A 14,203-nucleotide genomic window follows, 5' to 3' on the forward strand; every position below is an offset into this window, starting at 1 on the left:
CATATCCTCTGAAACTGTCTTTCCTGATCACTTTTTACAGGGTTCATATGTACGAGGGGCGTCAGCACTTCCATGCAATGTGTTTCACTTTTTCTTTCTCCCCTCCTCTTGCCTTGATGTGGGGTAAACAGGCTCTGCACAGTTCAGGCCAGCTGTGAAGGCTTATTGTTGGCTGTCGGTAGGAAGTGCTGATAGCTTGTGCAGCTGAACAAAAGGCTGACTGAGCGAGTGGAGGAGCGCTCCAGACTTGCCGGCTCCAGCCCAGATTTCTCAAGCTGTGGTTCATCCTGTGTACTTGTGCTCTAACTGGAGTGCTCAGGCTGTAACTGGTCATATCCCAAACCGTTAGTATGCCTTTGACAAAAAAACAAAAAAAAAACACCAACAACTTGTTGCATATTTGAAGGACGGCAAAATTCCAGTACAACAATATATACACGCCTAGCTGGACTTTTCCTTTCCCTAGAAATCCATTAACTGATACTCTAGACTACTGACTAATGTGATGTGTTGGTTACTGCTGTGATCATCTGATTACATCAGGGTATTGAATTTATTTAGCACACATAATGGTGTTATGTGTCTTTTGTGTAATGTTTACATGCATGTTCTAGCTTCTTTAATTAGTTAGCAACACGACCATAGCATGTCACAGTTAAGTGAAATAAAAACAACATGAATAAGTACCAGATGTGCTGGCTGTTTGCATGCTGATAGTTTTAACACTCTATATCCAGTCCATGGGCTGTGTACAGTCTATGGGTGTTATTTTTACATTTTGGCTTCATAGGGTGTAGGGCATAGGCATGATCAGTGCTGAATGGAACACTCTCATTTCTATTGTGTTGCGCCTCCTCCCTGTGACCCAGCCCGTGACTCCTTCTGAGTGCTGAAAGAAAAAAAAGAAGAAGACGTTTTTCAAGAATTAATTTGGTGTTCTGCAAAAGCCAAGCCGTCATACATTCATGCATCAGACTAATCAAACTAATTTCTAAACATTTTTTATTAAGAAAGGATGCAATAAATGAATAAATAAAGAATGCATGATGATAATGAGAAAAGCGGGGGGAAAAAAACAAACTTTTAAAATGCATCACTTAGACTGGAAGTTTATTTATTTATTTATTTATTTTAAAGAAAATACTAAAACTTTATAGTACGTTTCTTCACAATGCAAAGTTATGTGATGGAATGCAAAGAGATCCACTTATCAATGCATCGGTGAAGACTTGCATGCATAATAACCTCGTTTTTATTCCTTTTTAATCCCTATAAGCCGATTTTTATTTCAACTAATTTGTAGTTAAAAACAACTGCCAGATCTGGTTTGCAGATTGATTTAAAAGATATTTTAAGCAAAAAAGCAAAAAAAAAAAAAACCCCAAGCTTGTACAGAATGCAGTGTTGTGTGATGGAATGCAGAGAGCATCGGCTTAGCAAAGCATCAAAACAAACATGCATACATATAAAAAGCTTTATATGTAATATTTTTTTTTTTTTGCATGAAAACAACTTTTATTATTAATGGTTTTATTAAAAAAGATTACTTTAGGTATATATATATTGTGCAGAATGCAAGTCTTAAAGTGCATTGAATAAAAGTTTTTCAACTTTCAACAACTTTCTGTTGAATAAAATTTTATTTTAAAAAACTATCCTAAGCTCGTGCAACCTGGTGTGGTGGAATGCAAGGAGATCTACTAATTTAAAAACAAACAAAAAAAAAAATACAAGCGGGGGAGAAAAATGTTTTGCTTCATTTGCTTCAAAGGTGCACTTTAGTGTTCTTTTTAGACTCGAAACTCTGCCTGTCTTCTTTTTTTTCTGCACTGAAAGAGGCTCTTGAAGCGCTCAGGCCACAATGGCCGTTTTGCAGGTGCGCTGCGCGGTAATCGCATCAGAGGCTTTGGGTGATAAATGCTCACAGCCGGCTTGTTCTCAGGCTCGGCGCAGTGCAGGTGAATGGAGCGCGGCGGAGGGGGGGCGCGCCCCCGGTGTTTAGAGTCACTATGGAGACCGCCCGCGCGGCGCCAGCCTGACAGGCGTCAGCGAGGGAATGAATGGGTGACGTCACGGCGCTGGCGCCCGGCAGTCTGCGGTGGCTTGTTTGGACAATCTGAGGAGGGAGGAGAGAGAGAGAGAGAGAGAGAGAGAGCAGTGCCATATCACCGAGTTACAGCCGGGTGCTCAAGGCGAAGCACATGCAGGAACAGTGTGTGAAGGAATTCCGAAAGCTGTGTCCAGGATTGTGGAACTTTTTTGTGCAAAAAAAAAAAAAAAATGAAGAGAAAATTTGCAAAGTGAACAATTGAAAGATATATATTTTTTAAAGTATACTTAACAAAAAAAAAACCCTATAGGTTTAAATCCATGCAACTCTATACCAATTGTATAAATATATATATATTTTTAAAATATTTTCATTGATGCATAATAATAATAATGATTATGATGATGATGATGATGATGATGATGCATTTTATTTATAACGCACTTGAGGCAAGTCAAATGAATCAAGGATGCATCTTTTGCATCTTGTGACGTAATTGTAATGTATAGATATTAAAAGACGGAAAGATATTAAACATATGAAGGCAAAACCAAAAAACAAAAACAAAAACATTTATGAGAGTGTGTGAGCAATATGTTTCTCAAAAATATAAGTGATCTGGATTCAGGATTGTGCTGCCTGCCAAGATCTATGAAATTAATTTATAGAAAGAAATTAAGAGCTCTATAAACATGCCTCACAATGCGGCAAGATTCACTGAGATTTTTAAACAGGATGGTTTTATGATATGTATCTTGGAATTCGCCACATTGTAGGATGGATTCGTGTGAAATTGTTGATCTTAGGTGGCAAAGCTCTCTCTCTCTCTCTCTCTCTCTCTCTCTACACCTGCAGATTCTCGGGGCCATGGACAGCTGGATTTCCACACATCATCCGTAAAAGACACACATTTGTTTCCATTTGTAACACCAATCCCCCCCTCACCGAAAACAGATTGTAATCTCGATAAGCAGAGCCGGTCTCTGATTGGTCATCTGAGCTGTAGCTCTGACTTTCTATTGGTCCGCCTGCTCAAAACATGCGCGTTGGAGCCACGCCCCGACGCTCTGGAACTGGATAAAAAGCGGGCCGTGTCGCGTAAAGCAGCATGTGACGAGCTGTCATCCGAGAAGAAACTCTTCCACTCCTGAATCGAAAGGACTTTAAAAGCTAAACAGCGAGAATGAAAGTTGTTGGATCTACATGCGCTCTGAAGAGCAAGGTCGGCGGAGACGAGGTGGTCCGCTGCCTGTCGGATCAGAGCCTGAGCATCTCCAAGTGCAAGCTGCCGCTGCTGGATGAGCACATGAGCGTCTTCCTGCAGGACATGAACAGCTGCTACAGCAAGCTCAAGGAGCTGGTGCCCACGCTGCCTGCCAACAAGAAGGCTAGCAAGGTGGAGATCCTCCAGCATGTCATCGACTACATCTGGGATCTTCAGGTGGAGTTGAACGAGCCAGGAAAGAAGAGCTCGTCTCCGCGCAGTCCCCTTACTACTCTTAACTCGGAGCTTGCCAGCATCTCTGTCGAGGTAAATATACCCGAGATTTCATTTCAAGTGTGTCACATTTAAACTGACAAACGAAGGAAGCAAAGTGTCTAATCTAGTGTCTAATCTTTTCTTGCAGAATGGCTGCTCTGATGACAGGATTGCGTGCCGTTAAGGAAGAAAGACGCACGAGACACCTCCGGGTATCCACTGGTGCACGTGAGAGCATCCCTGACCAAGAAACAACCAGAGTGCTGTTTCACCCTGAACTGTTTGTGGTGTACGGTGATTCACCGGGTGTCCAGCAATGTACTGTGGTCAAATCTATGAGGACATTCCTCGGTCAAATCTAATCAGAAATATGTGATGATGAAGATCATAGATTCGTCATACTTCATGTGGGGTGCAACTTCAGCACAGATGGCTGTCTGCTGTGGAATCCACGGCACCGTCAACAACACGCAGCCAGCCCACTGATCTGTTGATGTTATTTTCTTTTGTATTCTTTAGAGTTTCTCTCTCCCAATGCTTTTATATGACCTTTAGAAAGTTTTATATTGTGTTTTATAAAGCGTTGATTTCTCAGATTGCTGAGCAAAAAAAGAATGTATTGTATATTACAATGAACGTCTTATTGTGTTTTTTACAATGTATACCTGATGTTTTTTTATTAAAACGACAAAAAACCTTACTTCTGACTCCTGCCTTGTTCTGTGTGTGTGTGTGTGTGTGTGTGTGTGTGAGAGAGAAATGATTATGCTTAATAAGGTGACACTTGATTCCTTCATCCATCAGAAACTTTCACTCACACACTAAACACACTGTCTGTACATTCACGTGCTGTGTTTGACAGCCCTCAAAAGCAAAAATAAATAAAAAGAAGACTTGAACCTTTATGACAGCAATAAGAGTCATATTCATGCTGATCATACATCCATGATCAGAAATAAGTCTTCATATACATGTATGTATGTGTATATATGTGATTGTATAGGCAAAAAAAAGGTGCTTATGAAAAGGAAACGGATGGTTAATTGCCATTTACACGTGGATTAACAGCTTATTTTCACACATGACAGTGATCATCTCAGTGTTATTGGTTAATCCTTCTGCTTTCACCATTTTAAAGAGAGTCCGGGAGGGAGAGGGTTAAATGTGTTTCAGAGAGCAAAAGCGGATCGTTCTAAGATTTATTCGGTCTCCTCGGTGCAGTGTTTTCCCTCATTTCCCTGCGCAGCTGCACGCCTCGCCAGTGTGTGTGTGTGTGTGTGTGATTGTGTGATAGCTGTGTGCCAAGCGCAGGGAGGGGAGGGGGGGAGCGCGCAGACTGAGCGGCGCCGCGGCGCACCTGGGGAGCTTCAGGTTAAAGCGCGCCACATTCCAGCGCACACAGCTGATTGAAACATTAACAAACAGTAAAATCCACAAGAGCCCCGCGGCCGCAGATGCGCCAGGAAGACGGCCAAAAGGAGCTCTCAATCCCCTCTGGACACTTTCTCACACACGACTAGAACGGAACTTTTAATAAGAAAAACAACAACTTTTAATTCAACATGCAAAACTGAAAGCTAAAAGTGTCTCTGGATCTTCGTTGCCTGTAATCCGGGCTGCATAGAAGTGCAATCAGAAGTCGGCGTATTGTTTATTATTTTAATTGCACGAGATGGGCTAGATTTGACACATCCAGAAGGCACGTGCCTCTACTAAATAAAATAGTTTTATTCCCTGTCCTGCATATACTCCTTAGACCAAAAAAAAGAAAGAGCTCTTTAAAAGTTCTTCTAAGCTTGGATCTCTCTCTGTCTCTGATAGGTGAAACACATTGTTCTGGTCTCTTCCAGATGGACGAACCAATGTGTTTGAACCAAAAAAGAAAAGAAAACAGAAAAGGAGAAATAGGCTTTAAAAACTTGCTGGGGAAAAAAAAAAATATTTCTTTAAAAGTTCATTAGATAATTTAGCCCCTAATTCTACTTTCTGAGTAGGGTTCTACAAGAACCATTAAGAGTTCCTTCATGTAAAAGCCCTACAAGAGCTTTTCCCTATGAGAAAAAGCTCTAAGTAGAACCTTTAACCAACAACGAATATAATACTGAACAACTGATTAAAACAGCTTCTTTTAAAGGGGGTTTAAGGGTGTTAAGCATTCTACTCAGAACTCTTTATGATAGGGACACACTCTTAGACATAGAAATTTTTGTGGGTTCTCCTTGAGGGACAGCTTAAGAACCCTTAAGAGGGCCACAATTTCTAAGTTTGCAGGCTTAGGAAACCTTTCAAAGTTCCACAGAGAAAACACTGATAGGCATCTTTCCCCATTAATGAGGGTACCGAGAAGAACTACTTTAGGATGCTACCCATCCTTAACCACCCAAAGAATCATTTTTTCAAGTTCTGTGAAGCCAGGCCTCATGCTTGAAAGAGAAATTTATATCAAAATAACCCTAACCCCAACACTAACCCCCTTTTAACATGTACATGCAAAGTTTTTTTTGCGCCCCCATGTGGCCAAAACAAGAACCAACGTTAGAACGTCAAACACTACAAGTCCACAAAATCATGTTTAAATATAAATTTTATTTACAACAATATCAACATCGAGGAAAAGAATAAATTGTATTGCGATTTACATCCGGTAAAACATCAAGCTTATTCGCTCCCTTGTCCACATAAATTAAAATCAGACCCTTGCCCAGAACTCAAAACAAACATTGTGATTTCTCATTTCCAAATATATTTCATGACGATCCAACATATTCTACTTCAAAAATAAAAGTGAGAGAGAGAGAGAGAGAGAGAGAGAGAGAAAGAAAACATTGATTGAGAGAAAAGACTGATATGTTGCCTGTTTGTTTTTTTTTGTTTGTTTTTTTGTTATTTCTTGTAAAAAAAAAAAAAAAAAAAAAAAAAAAGAGCTCTATGAACTGGCCTTGAAAAGAAAAAAGAATTGGGTACAGCATGTAGTACAAAATCATAATGATAAGCTTATATGATATGTACCTTGCGCTGTTTATTTCACACAGAAAAAGACTACTGGTATGGTAAAAAAAAAAAAAAAAAATTCAGCAAAGCAACGAAACATCTATATCTTTGGATTGTGCAATTTTTAAAGGTAGATTTATAAAGACCCAGCGCTTACAAGTGAAACCGTCAATGATAGTAACAGCTAGCTCACAGAGAAAGGCCGAGCAAATAACCGTCTTTTACTGAAATTTACAACCGTGTCCATAAAACGCACAGATAAAATCACAAACAAAAACCATGATGTCTTCTTAATGTAACTGCTTGATCAGATAGGATTTATCTGTTTCATTTCCACAGGGAAAAAAAAAAGAAAAGAAAAAAGTGCCCTCCCAAAACAAATGGCTGTCATCACTGCAATACTGTAAAGAAAACGAGGCTAGATCAGAAAAAGATAAAAATCTTTTTTAAAAATGTTTTTCCCTTTGAGAAAGTTAAAATAGAATTAACACCCAAAGCAATATTGACCTAAAATATAATATGCTGGACCTCACACGGGCCAAATCTGTGCAAAAATGTACAGTATTATAATAAGGGCACAATATGATACATTTGGAGCGTACAGCATGTACAAGTCTGTTCTTATTCACATATAAAACAAAAAGCCCAGTTAATACTGCAGTACCTTTTGCTCTGTTCTTTTAAATGGTGCACCATTTTTAACATATATGGCATAGAGAAGAGGATTATTGCTCGTAGCTGCATATAGTGTGGAACTGGAGCAGTCTGTCCTGAAAGCAAGGTTCTGCTAAAACATGTATTGTCACCAAGAAAGTCATTTCTGAACATATAGAGTCTTTAAATAAGGCTTAGAACGAGCAAGACATATTGCAGATATTCTTTTCCTTATTAGCCTTGGGATAAAGTGCATCCCCACCCAGCACCAGGGCAGTTCCACAGCAAGAGAAAAGCACCCTCTGGTGGTGAAGTATCATTTCTCTCTCTCTCTCTCACTCACACACACACACACACACACACACACACACAGCTTCACATAAGAGCACGTGTTTGGCTGCAGATCGACAGAGCGTTGCACTCAAATACTATTCTGGGGGCACACACAAATGCTTCAAGGGTGTATTTAAAACACAGTGATGTGGACGAGTCCTCTGTCCTCGTTGTCCAGCTTGTCCATTTGCAGCTGGAGCTGGGCGATGCTGTGTGTCTGCTCTCATGACTCTGCTCGGCTTTACTCTCTTGCTGAAACGGTGTCCTGCTTCAGTATTTCTACAAAACCAATACAAAACGCCATTTAGGTTAAGAATACAAAGATGTCGTGAATTATTATTGTTGCTTGTCTTGCTGAATATTAGCTTTTACATTATACTACTATGGACTATTATGGCAAATAAACTGGTCAAACTCGAGAGAGCATTTAATACTAAACAACTAAGCTCCTAATGTACACTGCTACTATTGTGTACCTGATCAGGACCCATTGGCATGCGACCCATGCCCATGGGGTTCATTCCCATCTGCCCTTGCATCGGCATCATCTGTCCTGGCCCGTTCACTCCTCCCTGCATGGCTCCGTTCATCATCATGCCCCCATACTGCGCTGGTGCCCCCTGCTGGGAGAACTGCTGCTGCTGCTGTTGCTGCTGAGGGTATGAACTAAAAAAACAAAACAAAACAAGACAAAACAGCAAAAATTGATTTGAAGAGCTATATATAACAGTACTATCAGTGTGTACTTAAAGTATTTACGTTATTTAAAAAGCAAAAAATAAAAAATAATAATTTGAACAGCATAAAAATGTAAACAACTAAATTCAAAGTTTATTCGAGCTATAACATTACAATATAAAGAGAAACGTATCTGAGATAAATGACAGGAAATATACTATAAAAATAAATAAATAAATAAATAAATAACCTAACAAAAAAGTATTGTTTAATAGATTAACAAAACAAACTAGATAATAAGATTGTAATAAAAATAAGAACTATGTTAAATATACTTGTAAAACTGTTAAACGACATAAAAATAAAATAAAAATACTACAATATCAGAAGATTAAAATTAAAACTAAAATTATGTAATTCTATTCTGCTATTATTATTGCCATTATTAATAATACTACTACTACCAGTCATCAACCTAATGCAACAGAAAATTAAAAAAGCAAACCTGCCACACAAAAAAGAATAAAAATATGGATATATTCTGCCACTCACTTGTTTATGGGCATGCCACCCGGTCCCCATCCCTTCATTTCTGCTGACTGGTACATGGGCCCGCTCTGAGGGTGCTGCTGCATCATGGGATTCTGTGGGCCCCCCATACGTCCAGCCATCATATTCGGAGGGCTGCTTCCAGTGCCCATGAACGAGGGGTCACCCTGCTGGCCCATAGCTGTAATCACACCACAGAGGTGCTATCAGCTTACACAGTACAAAGGCATATTAACATCACTTGGTCTTTCTACCAGTTGTGTAAATATCACTGACCAAGTGTTCTGAATTATTTTCTTTTTCATAATTGCTCCAACAATGCTGGATGTTAACCCACCATAGTTTCCTCCGTAGTTAAACGGCTGCTGGCCGGGCTGGTTCATAGCTGTTCCTGCCATGGGGTTGTCCATGCCAGTGGGAGCAGTGACATTAGGAGGGGGGCTGAAGCCTCCAGCTGCAGCCTGCTGCTGCTGCTGCTGCTGCATCATCATCATCATTCTATGCCTTCTCAACTGCATCAACTCTCGATTTCGCTGAGCCATCATCTGAGAGTTCACAAAACCAGGCTGGAGAGAGAGAGAGAGAGAGAGAGAGAGAGAGAGATATGAAGCAGGATTACGTCAAATCTGTGTAAATGACCATAAAACAACTTAACATATTATAGATAAACTTTTTTTTAGCTATGCATACAGATGTGTCTTGATATGAATTTGTTTGGTGGATGAGCATTAAGATACCTGTCCTCCCATGCCTGGTTGCATGCCAGGTTGCATGCCAGGCTGCATTCCAGGCCTCACTCCAGGGTTTGCCATTGGTGCATTCTCCATTTTCATTGCTATGCCCTGTCTGGTCTGGTTCATAAACTGTAAAATAATAATACAATGTCACTCAGGCATAACTCAGACCACCAGTTTGTAAGTGTTTCTAGGTTTGAGAAGTGTTCATAGTGGTGTATTATGCTGATGCCAGCAATTGCTTGTTGTAAATGTTATGAGTCTAATCATTATTGCTAATAAATAATAATGATGATGATGGATACAAGACAGTTATCTCTTGTTAAAATGATTCAGAAGTTCATGCACAATAACTCTAACCTGCTGTCCTTGAAGCCTCTGCTGAAGATGCAGTCTGAGTGGCTGCTTAGCGTTCACCATGCGTGGACGCATCATGGCAGTGCGGGGGTTCATGCCCACCATTCCTCCCATCTGCTGCATCATTGGGTTAAAGCCAGGTCCTGGATGGCCCTGCATGGGTCCCGGACCCGGGCCAGGGCCAGTACCAGGACCGGGACCAGGAGTGGGACCAGGAGTGGGACCAGGTCCGGGCCCATAGCCTCCCTGCATGCCCATTGACGGTGGACCAGGATAACCTGGTCCATACATGACCTTAGGATCCATACTCATGGACGAATCAGGAGATGGGCCTGGGAAAGCATCTGTAGGAGTTGCAGGTTGCTCCGTGCTTTGGCCCTGTAAAAAGAGAAGATTGAATTTGTGTTGCACTGAATATATATTCGAGCAATATCCAGCTAGTGTATCACTCCAACACATCATGTGATATGTGGTGACACTGCCTATTCATCCTTAGGAATGCGTCACTGACAAAAATCTATCTATGCAAAATGGATCGCTTGTGTTGTAACACAACAGATATGTACACAGTCATTACAATATTCCTCATTTTTTGGGAAATCATAAGACCTGCCAAGTACAAAATGGTATTTTTCTCAGACCTGGCCAACGAGGTCTGGGATCCCAAGCGCTCGATCGATCTCCTGCAGGCCGACGTTGTCTGTGTTGTTAAGGAGGGAGTCGAGCTGGTCAAGCAGAGCTCGTTCGTCACTCTGCCCTTCAGTGGTGGATGGAGAAGCAAGCAGATTGTCCAGGGGGTTGATAAATGGTAAGCTGAACACACAAAAAACTCAATATAAGTGAAATGTACATATGCATTTTATGTATAATTTCCACGAGAGAAAAGCCATTTAAGTAGGCCTTGCTATTACAGTAGAGACAAAAGCTCTAAAAATCAGTTAAGTTCATTCTTAGCCTCAGACACATTGTACACAAATGACTAAACACAAATCATGACAAACAGCATAGATATGGTCAATACATTAGACTGAAAATGCTGGATATGGATAACAATAATAAAAAGCTTCACCTGTTTGCATTAGGAGGTCCCTCTATACCCATGCCACATTCAGGCCATGATGGAGACTGAGGAGGATGTGGCTGCCCTCTGAATGTGTTCATCCCCATCTCATTTTGACCTACACACACATGCACACAGACACACACAAACCTTAAATACACAAGATAACTCGTCCCATACATTTAAGTTTAAGTTAATTTCTATGTGCTTCACTCAAAAGTTTCAATAATTACATTCACTAGCCCACATTTGTTATACATTAGGGATGCCACAATAATCAATATAATATTGAACTGTCCGGTACGATCTCCACGGTTCAATACGCGTACGTGAACCACGGTTTTTCCTTAAAACAATAATAACCATGCGTTTTATTACTCTCTGAATGGCCTGTTTGTGTTTGCCTGTACTGTATGTCTACGCGCTGAGACAGACACGCCTCCCCGCGAGTAAATATCCAATCAGTGAGCGCTAAAGTTAGGGGCGGTAACCATGCTTGCGATGTTGGTGTCAGATTTTGCTCTAACCATGGAGAGCGGTGAAGCAAAATAAGACAAAGCAGCACCATCTTTCAGATCTGATTATAAAACTTATAAAAGTGCTTGAACCGCGTTACACACTACTAGCACGTCATTTTTTCCCGACCTCTACAAAAACGTGCCAAAAAATCGAAAACAGATTGGCTAAAGCACAAAGCCTTGCTCTAATAACAGATAGTTGGACCTCGCGGGTAACAGAGAGTTATCTCACCCTTACTGTTCATTTTGTACCGGATTGGGAAAAAAAGAACACCGAACTCCTATCCCGTCTCCTGTAATAAAGTCATACAAGGGCTAATTTTTATATCTCACTATTTTCAGTACACTATGAATGTGTACAAGTTGATTTTTGCATTTAAGTAAAATAAAGAGAATTGCAACTAAAACCAGTTTTATTTCTTCTTAACATACTTACTGTTCCTGTCACCTAAGCAAAAAGCTTTAATTTGCCAAACCATCCAAACCGAAAACCGTGGGTAAAAACCGCGGTAGGTATTGAACCATGGGTTATCTGTATTATTGCATCCCTAGTGTGCATCATATAATTTTATAACTTACCCATATCCATTAACTGCTGGTGTAGCATGGATCTGGGTGTTGGTACACTGTTTGAACGGTTCATCATGGGACCTCCCATCATTCCCTTGGGATTTGGATCCATGCCTGGACAACCCATACCTGGGTGTCCGTTAGAGCCCCCTGGACTGCCCCCAGAACCTGGCATCCTCCAATCACCTGGTCCCATCATAGATGGCATCTGGTTCATGCCCATTTGCCTGTTAAGACCTCCTACGGAAAAAGCGAGAGATCAGGTAAAGGCTTTCGTTATGCAAAATATTAGATATCAAAATAATGTCAAAAGTTAGTATGAAACATAATCCTGTATTAAAATGAAAATGTTTCTCCTTACCCATGCCTATGTGGCTGTCCAAGCTCTCTTGTTTAATGAGAGAGGAGGGGGCACTTCTCCTGCCTGTCCCTCTTGCCCCACTAAAAGGTTTACTGTCCACAGACATTGCTCTCTGGAAGGGCACTCGAGGCCCTGGGCCCATCCCTGCACCCTCACGATCTATACCGGAAAAGGAATTTAGATAATCGTGTTCGGTCATATTAGTTACTAATAAATACTACAAGCTTCCAAAGATCTTCCAGTATTACTAACAACTCTTGTGGTTATCTGTTGTGCACAGTGATGCTGCAGAGCTGAGATCAGTTCTTACCATGTGCAGTGTTGTTGGGTCCATTCCCTTTCTTATTTTCTCCATCTGTGCTTCCAGAATCAGCGTACATCCCGGAACCAGGTTTCAATCCTCCTAGAATACTCTCCAGGCTTTGCAACTGGAATAACAAACATTTGATTTATCTGTATATATTACCCACAAATCAGCAATAGCACTAAATATACAGTTAGATTAAGTTTACAGTAGTCAACGTTTTTACTCTCATATCTAACCGATTGCTCCTGATGGCATGAATAGGGTCAAGCTGATTAATATGGCAGAGCATTGGACGTGGCAGGGTGCTGGCACGGTTTACGGCATTTGGTGTAAACTGGGCTGCACTTACTTATTATATACTTATTGATCTTCAGAAACTGCTTCATTCTGGTCAGGGTTGCAATGGGTTACATGATTATTTCTTTATATTTGGGAAAATAGAACCACCCAGGTTCATTAGAAATACTGAGTAACAAATAAAAATAACTGCGAGAATGGGTTGAGATTCATCAGAGTTCTAATGAGTATAGGAGTAGGATAAATCTTATTAAAAAAAAATCTAAGCCACCATTGCATTCTCACATACCTCATCAGGTGGCTCCATTTTGACCTTGCTCTCCTGGCTGCTGGAGTCCGTAGTTGCAACTCCTACTGCACCAACCCCACGACCCTCCAGCTCATCCAGTCCTGGTTTCCCCTCAATTCCAGTCTCCTTGGTGTCATCCTTGTTCAGAAGATAGTGGAGCAGAGCATTTGGCTTCTTTGGACTGTGCTGTTCTTGCTTGACCTCAAACATGCCATCTGAACCCTGGTGATCCGAACCAAGGGTGACCTTCCCCGTGGCCTCGGCAGTGATGCGCGCCACCTCGTCAGGCGTGTTGCCATTTTGCAGGAGCTTGTGGAGAATCTTGTGTTTCTCCTGCAGTGAAGGGTTGATACAGCCTGTAGATGATACGCATCCTGATCCATGCTGCGATGTTGTGCCTCCTGATGAAGCAGATGATGAAGATACACCTGTGGAAGATGGGCTCGTCATACTCCCTCCAGCCTCCTTTGAGTCGGCACCAATGGGAGTGGAAGCACGTCCAGGAGGGGGCGCACCAGTTCCTCCTCCCAAGGCAAGCTCTTCCGATGGAGATGTAAGCAGCTGGAGTAACTTCTTATGGCCCTTTCCTTCTATACCCTTGCGCTGCATTTCAGCTCCAGTCTGGCCATCTTTGTTGCACTGACTATCCGGCTTATCTGTTGAGGTTTCTGACGTATTTGTATGTCGCTGATCCGTCCCCGTGTTAGGGGTACTAGCGGGGCTCTTCGTTTCGCCAGTATTAGGCCCTTTACTGACGCCAGACAGGTTTGGTTGACCAGGCTGAGTGGAGTTGATGCTGGGGGAGCTCTCTGATTTATGAGAAGGTGAGGTGAGAGTCGAGGATAGGGCGGAACCTACTCCATCACTGATGGCCTGTAGGGCAGTGAGGGAGCTGCTTGAGAAAGTGCTGCCACCAGAGGAGCCACTATTGCCAGCCATTCCAACAGGCCCCATAGGAGAGTGCATACCTGCCAA

General features: G+C 41.5%; 2 protein-coding genes across 3 annotated transcripts in view; one reads left to right on the forward strand and one right to left on the reverse strand.

The window, feature by feature from the left end:
• Nucleotides 1–3,146: 3,146 nt before the first annotated feature.
• On the forward strand, nt 3,147–4,230 carry id1 (inhibitor of DNA binding 1, HLH protein). The gene is made up of 2 exons (XM_058373129.1): nt 3,147–3,581; nt 3,679–4,230. Exons 1-2 carry the CDS (start codon nt 3,234–3,236, stop codon nt 3,712–3,714), a joined length of 384 nt encoding a protein of 127 aa, XP_058229112.1. The 5' UTR covers nt 3,147–3,233; the 3' UTR covers nt 3,715–4,230.
• A 2,157-nt stretch (nt 4,231–6,387) lies between these two features.
• Nucleotides 6,388–14,203, reverse strand: part of ncoa3 (nuclear receptor coactivator 3) — a 34,648-nt gene continuing 26,832 nt past the window's right edge. For both annotated transcript variants that reach the window (XM_058373127.1, XM_058373128.1), the window contains 12 exons: nt 13,229–14,196; nt 12,646–12,763; nt 12,336–12,494; nt 11,984–12,214; nt 10,896–11,004; nt 10,468–10,639; nt 9,830–10,204; nt 9,473–9,598; nt 9,073–9,301; nt 8,739–8,916; nt 7,985–8,174; nt 6,388–7,787 (listed from right to left, as the gene is read on the reverse strand). In XM_058373127.1, coding sequence (XP_058229110.1) covers nt 7,779–7,787; nt 7,985–8,174; nt 8,739–8,916; nt 9,073–9,301; nt 9,473–9,598; nt 9,830–10,204; nt 10,468–10,639; nt 10,896–11,004; nt 11,984–12,214; nt 12,336–12,494; nt 12,646–12,763; nt 13,229–14,196 — 2,864 coding nt within the window. In that variant the 3' untranslated portion in view covers nt 6,388–7,778. The remainder of the gene's footprint in view (nt 7,788–7,984; nt 8,175–8,738; nt 8,917–9,072; nt 9,302–9,472; nt 9,599–9,829; nt 10,205–10,467; nt 10,640–10,895; nt 11,005–11,983; nt 12,215–12,335; nt 12,495–12,645; nt 12,764–13,228; nt 14,197–14,203) is intronic.

Source organism: Hemibagrus wyckioides, linkage group LG21 (assembly GCF_019097595.1).
Source record: "Hemibagrus wyckioides isolate EC202008001 linkage group LG21, SWU_Hwy_1.0, whole genome shotgun sequence".
NCBI classification, from domain to species: Eukaryota; Metazoa; Chordata; class Actinopteri; order Siluriformes; family Bagridae; genus Hemibagrus; species Hemibagrus wyckioides.